The sequence below is a fragment of the Anneissia japonica genome, unplaced genomic scaffold, assembly GCF_011630105.1.
Source record: "Anneissia japonica isolate Jap-2015-1 unplaced genomic scaffold, ASM1163010v1 scaffold288214_len167563_cov143, whole genome shotgun sequence".
NCBI classification, from domain to species: Eukaryota; Metazoa; Echinodermata; class Crinoidea; order Comatulida; family Comatulidae; genus Anneissia; species Anneissia japonica.
Genome location: NW_022702782.1, coordinates 82,908 through 89,980, shown reverse-complemented (window position 1 = coordinate 89,980; position 7,073 = coordinate 82,908). Strand labels below are relative to the sequence as shown.

The 7,073-nt window shown below is 34.8% G+C and overlaps 1 protein-coding gene across 1 annotated transcript in view; it reads left to right on the top strand.

Annotated features, from left to right (window-relative positions):
• The first annotated feature begins 2,280 nt into the window (after window positions 1–2,280).
• LOC117104019 (gamma-butyrobetaine dioxygenase-like) overlaps window positions 2,281–7,073 on the top strand; it is a 6,049-nt gene continuing 1,256 nt past the window's right edge. The window contains exons 1-5 of the mRNA XM_033244667.1: window positions 2,281–2,768; window positions 3,334–3,436; window positions 4,589–4,782; window positions 6,415–6,581; window positions 6,741–6,902. Coding sequence (XP_033100558.1) covers window positions 2,281–2,768; window positions 3,334–3,436; window positions 4,589–4,782; window positions 6,415–6,581; window positions 6,741–6,902 — 1,114 coding nt within the window. The remainder of the gene's footprint in view (window positions 2,769–3,333; window positions 3,437–4,588; window positions 4,783–6,414; window positions 6,582–6,740; window positions 6,903–7,073) is intronic.

The window sequence follows — 7,073 nt, the reverse complement described above, 5'->3', positions numbered from 1 at the left end:
CCCCAGTGCTGCAATTGTACTGTCTGTCTCTTATACACATCTAGATGTGTATAAGAGGCATCTCTGGATCTGCCCCCGATGGATCCATATTTGCGATTTGGAATAGGATGATGTACTGTTGTCTTTGTAAATTCTAAAATGATGATAATGATGAAATATTGTTTAAAGGTTTGCATGTTGAAGTAATGCTGACAGTACAACGTAGATAGCCCTAGTTCTGAAAAGATTTTTTTTTTGGAGAATGTCTCATTTGTTTGTTGATAAATGGAATTACTAGCCGCGAAAACAAACATATGAAATTCAGATATATTTGATTTAACAATTAAAATAACGCAACAAAGCACAAAAGCCTCTATTTTCAAGGATCATTAGAAATTGATAATATAATCCTACTGTCTTGTACACTTTACTTTTCACTACTGGGAACTGCAAGAAAAAGAACATTGTTTTTTAATAACCACATAGGGCCTACTGTAAAATTATACTCAAACTAACTAATGGTGGGGCTAAGGTGGGCGTGGCGGCGAGAACATCATATTGTTCACCCACCCACCCCCTCCCTTCTCTGGATCTGCCCCTGCTAATACAACAATCTTCTATTTATTGAAAACAAATATATGTTTACCTAATAAAAAAAAGAAATTAACAAAATATATTACCAATTTTTAGAATTGTCAGCAAAACAATTCTTATTTAATCTCAGAGAATTTCATATATTATTATTATTATTATTATTATTATTATTATTATTATTATTATTATTATTATTAATAATAATATTATTATTATTAATACTGAGAAGCACGAAATGAATAAACTGGTTTTTTTTAAATTCTTTTTTTAACTACTTTTTTGAAACAGTTTTAAAAATTGAGAAAATATTAAAAAGTTTTAAATATTTTTTTGTTTAAACAGATTTAAATACTGTGAAGGCTATTGTGGATAATGCTTTTTTTTACATATTTAAATACTGTGAAGCCTATTGTGGTTAACATTAAAACAAGATCGACTACTAACATGTCTATTAGTATATTATTATGTTGTTTTGTAGCATTGTAAACAAAATCTTGAAACCAACATTTCTACCAACCTTTAATACTAAAACTCAAAATCAGTACACCCTTTTATGTACTGAAATATCTATTAGTATTTACATAAATTGCACACTCGCAGCATTTTACTTTCTATTAGAAACTGCTAGTTAATATTATTATTATCGAGAACGATCGAAAATGACTTTGAAAAAAAACAGTATACTGTATACATTACAGATAAAACACATAAAATCGATAAAAAGTTCATATAAAAAAAAGAGACACAAAGGATGCCAGGAACGCCCATAAAGTCCAAAGACTTATTTCCAATGGGGTCCGTTGACAATTTAGACAAACAACAAAACAAAATTTACATAAAAACATCCCATATTTTTTTTTTGGATACGACGCCCCGTTATGGAGTTATGATTTTTTAAATAACATGATGTCAGAAAATCAGCCCAAAAGCTTAACTTATTTCTGTTGGTTACGTACCACTGATTCGCAATGTTTGTCATCACTTCAAAATGTCTACCGATTCGTGAAAAAGGCCTATGCAAAAGGTCATTAGCGCAAAACGGTTGGTGGAATTTCGAAGAAAGGACAGCCTGGATGAATTTACAGGACACTTTTTCTTAGTTTTTCACAATAGTTTATCAGCTGACAATTGTACTGTAGGCCTAGCCTAGGTTGTCTAGCTAGGAAGCAGGTCAACTCGGCCTCCCACGCAAAATCACCTCGGCAGTCATAATTCTCCCTGACATTTTCAGTTTTTTTTTTTAGCCGCATAATTTTTCTTTAGTATGATTTCCTTTTTGTTTTTCATGTGGTTTTTGACATTAGACTTTTTAAATGAGTTTATTTTTTTTCCTTGTAATTTTTAACATACTTCTTAAGGCAATAAGGAAAAGCCGTGTTCTGTTTTACAAACAGACATAGTAACTCTAGTTATCATTGTTTGTTATTTATTATTACTATATTATTATTATTATTATTACTGTATTTTATTATTATTGTTAATAGGTTGTTTATTATTAATATTATTATTCTTAATTATAATATTAATTATTATTATTTTTAATACAGAAGAACAGGATGTTCAGGACTTTGTCTACTGTTAAGAACAATGTAAATAAGTTTGCGTTTCTGTCCATAGTGGGCAGATATCAGCAAACCTCCGCTGTCAGAGATCACTACTACAGCAGGCTGCTGGTGGGGAAATTGGAGCCGAATATCAGAAATTGGAATGGTAAATGTAACACTTTCGAATAATGAAACGCGTCAGTATCCTTACGTCTGGCTATATGATAATTGTCAGTGTGATATTTGCAGGAACCACACCTTTTCCATTCGAGCAAGTTGTTTTACAACCTTTAACGTTGATGTCAAACCTCAGCATGTCCAGAAAATGGATGAAGGTTTGGAAGTGAGTTGGGGTGATGGGCACTCAGCTTTCTTTCCAGAGAAATGGATTGTTTCGCGTACGTTTCCCTCAACGGTCAGTAACGAGGTCTTACCATGGAGAGCGGTGGTCAAGTACTGGGGCAATGAAATGCAGAATAGGGTGCCGACATTCAAGTACAATAGTCTTATTGAGAGTAATCAAGCCTTGAATCAGTGGCTTGAGGCAATAAAGGTTCACGGTATTGCTCTTATTCCGGATGCTGGTTCAGACATAGAAAATCTCGAAAAATTAGCAATGAGAGTCAGTTATCCGGTTCCAAGTAACTTTGGGTAAGTAATCCGCTACCCACCTCAAGTTTATAAAAAAAAAACTACCAGTGAATTTATCGTAAGTTTTCAGGGGTCCAGAGCCTTCTTAACTCGCGGAAGCCCCGAAAATTGGGACGGCCTCCTGCACTCATGCAAGTAAGCAGGAATCTCCCGGAAACCAACCAATCTCCAAAAATTCATAGTTTTGCAAGTTTTCACTACTTTATTATTAACTTTCTCATGGAAGTCAGTGCCGATGGGTTTCACTTTGTGCAGCAAAATAAAATTAAATGTGTTAAAAAAGCTCATTACCAGATTCAATGGAGGGGGAAGTAGGCCCCCTAAATATTTCAAAATTATGAAAAAATGGGCCCGTACAAAAGAAAACTTGCATTCAAATATAATTCTGAGAGTGGCCATTTCCGGTGCTATAATCATAAATTTTCTTACCTCAGCTCCAACCATGGTGGGGCTGATTTGGCCTAGACCCTCCATCTAAGAAAGTCTCCCCCCCCCCCCGCCATACCCTTCGAAAATGGCTTCTTCCAACAAACTGTCAACATTTACAATATGATTGTTTTTATAGACATTATTTTGAAGTCCCCCATTTTAGAGAGCCAGGTGATGAACCGTGGGAAGCAGCAGCATTGCCTCTTCATACAGATCAAGCGTTCGAACGAGTCCCTGAGGTACAGTATACAGTAATACATTTGCATTTATATAAATTGGCTATAAGATATTTATATATTTCAATCTTCTTATAGGCTTATTTGTAAAAACTAGTTTCTGTCAAATACATTTTACATATCAATAATTAAACATTTGTAGAAAAACAGCGCTCGGTTAAAGGAACAATGATGCAAAGATTGTATCTGGCATAGAAAACTAAAAAGTTTCCTGGTGGGAATTGAACCAACAATCTCTTGCTCTCAATGCGAGTCTCAACCACTTGACCGGAGACACCACTAGTTTATTCGCACGGATAGAACCCAACATACACCTCACAACGTGGGGATGAGCTAAGCTAGAGAGTAGGCCTACTCAAGAAATCGCAGCTGTATGACATGAAGTAACATGAATCAATGTTGCTGCGTTAATCCCTTGTGATAAATAGCCAAATAATGGTACTGTAGAAACATTGCTAGAATAGAGGATGAAGAACACTGACGTAAATCTCGATCGAATAGCCTATCAATGAAAAATTTACTTTTCAATTAAAACGACCCACAACCTCATTGTCAAAACAATATTTAATGCATCCCTATTTTTTAGAGGTATGGGTACATGACAATACCAATAGAAATATCTATTTAAAACTACATAATTATTATTTAAAATAGATTATGATTATATTTTGATATGAAAGGGTTAATGACACTTTGACCACTAGTGAGGACAGTTAGTATAACAAATGGAGGTGGGGGTGGGGAGGAACTTGATTTTTATTTACTTAAACATGAATTTTTTGCTTTGAGCATTGAATTGGTTGTAGTAGGCCTGGCTGGAGGGCACCTTTTTAGGGAGAGGGGGTGGCATACAGGTGTGGAGGACAGATGTAACAATAATAATATATAATAATATTGGAGCTAATTTTGAAAACTAAAGAGGGGCTTCAATTCGGGGTGGGCTTCATCTCGAGATTAAGCCCACTGGGCTTCAGTTTGAGGTTTTACGGTACTGTATATACAAAGATACTCTACATGGCAGTATGCTTGACTAACTTTATAGTAATTCCCACTTTTGGTTCCACTTCTGTGCACCACCAAGGCAGTGATGCTGGCCCAAGTAAGGGAGGTTTAAAACGAGGAATTATTGTATTAGTTCCACTATTTTTTTTACAGATCGTTATGTTGCACATGGTGAGGCAAGGAGGTGGTGGTGGAAGCCATGAGTTTGTCGATGGCTTTAATGCAGCTAGCCAATTACGAGAACAAGACCCAGAAGCCTTTCACATTCTGGCCACTACGAATGTTGCGTCAACATACCTAGTTCCTGAAAATCCATCTTTCTATCGAAGTTTCTGTCCAGTTATTAGGTTCGTAGTTGTGTGGGCTAAATACTCTTACATTATAAAATTATTATGTTATGATTAAGGTATATTAATTCAAAATTCAGAATTCATACACAAACATTAAAAAACAAATGCAGAAAAAAAAGCCATTGGCAATCCACCTTTTGCGCTTGCCTCATATGCATGCGGTATTAAATCAAACATTTGGATACCGCATAGTGAAGCTCTACTGTAAAGTTATGTATTAATTATGGTTAGAATTGGTTTGCTAAGCAATTTATTTGAGAATATCATTTATAAAAAATAAACTTATTCAAAAGTTAGTTTATATTATATAGCTTACTTTTATGTAATATTTTATCGCTGTACATTAAAAATAAATTTTATTTTAAGCTGCGATTTTAAACTTGAAATCGCACCTTGTGCAATGCTAGGCCAGACAAGGCCTGGGAGTTTGTATTATACTACTGTATTTAGTACTGCACAATCCACAATCCTATAAATCCATCCCAATGTAGTATTCTTAGGACTATAGACTATATTATATATTATATTATATTATGGTTATGACTGCATAAATAATTAATAAAAATATAATATAATCGTTTATTTTGATCACCAAGACAAATGAATGTCTCAGGAAAATCTGTCTGGCAGACTAGGCATGCATACATGGACCGCTGCTGCACACAATCAGTACACTCTAAATAGTGGGTTATAAATATCAAGTTTTATGGGCTTTGAAAGGTTATTTTCTAGTGTAACATTCAGAAATATATCATGTCACCACAGTGGTGCTAGACGTTTTTTTTGGCTATCGGTATAACTCCAATGAGCCTTAAGCATCATTTCTAGGCACATGTCAGCGTGCCCAGCAGCATCTACAGCAGGCCACCTACTCTAAACCGTAGGCTACCCAGTAGGCGTCCGAGTCTGTGAATAATTCTCTTCACATTATGTCCAAGCTTTACCATCGATATCTTTCATGCCGTTTGATGTCCGATATTCGAACGTCTCGGATGTATTATTGAAACATTAGTGATTTGGTAAAATAAATTTCAAGTTAAAAGTACAAAAACAGCAACTATGGTGTCGTTTACAACAGACATAGCAAAAACAAGTTGCTATCTTTATAGTGTATTAACTCAAAACAATAACAAAGCGTCGTACCGCATGCAGATCATGTGGCTGATCAGACGCAAAAAGTGGATTGGAGTTTCAGTTACGATTTCTTTGAGATTTAATGAAAGCCTTTAAGCTTTGTCCACACTATCAAATTTACTTTGACAAAAATAATAATAATAATGATGAATGATGATTATGATGAATGATGATGATGATGATGATGATGATGATGATGATGATGATGATGATGCAGTTATTTATAGAGCACTTTTATCAAAGATATCACCACTTTACAAAACAGATAACAGGTAAAAGTTGTTGAGTAGGCCTATTTAAATATTAAACAAATGACTATTCAGGGAAGATTTGAACTCTCATGTATCATGTGTGCCCTTGGTCATGATAAAATCACTTTATATTTAGGCATGTGGCATGTTTTTGTCAATTAATTTGTCAATTAAAATTTGACTCTCTGGATAGGGCTTCAAACTACATCCAAAAATCATAATTATGTCTCAAAATTTTTTACAGCGTAGATGATGACAACCAGATTGTGACTGTTCGTTTTAGCAACCATCACCGTGACTCGGAATTACCACTGCCAGCTGATAAAGTGAAAGCATTCTACAAAGCTCTGAAAAACTTTCATGAGCTACTAAGCCATCCAAAGAATTTGATGAAAAGGAAGACGACTTCAGGTCTGGGCAGTATATCATAGAAATAAATATAAATTATGAATCGTACATTTAGTTCAAAACCAGTGGCATATCTAGGGTACACGGGGTGCAGCTCTCTGGATAGGGCTTCAAACTACATCCAAAAATCATAATTATGTCTCAAAATTTTTTACAGCGTAGATGATGACAACCAGATTGTGACTGTTCGTTTTAGCAACCATCACCGTGACTCGGAATTACCACTGCCAGCTGATAAAGTGAAAGCATTCTACAAAGCTCTGAAAAACTTTCATGAGCTACTAAGCCATCCAAAGAATTTGATGAAAAGGAAGACGACTTCAGGTCTGGGCAGTATATCATAGAAATAAATATAAATTAAGAATCGTACATTTAGTTCAAAACCAGTGGCATATCTAGGGGTACACGGGGTGCAGGTTTCAGAGACTTATATATACTGTAGATAGTCTACTAATATGTAGAAAATACATTTTTTTCTCCCCAACGAATTGTGGC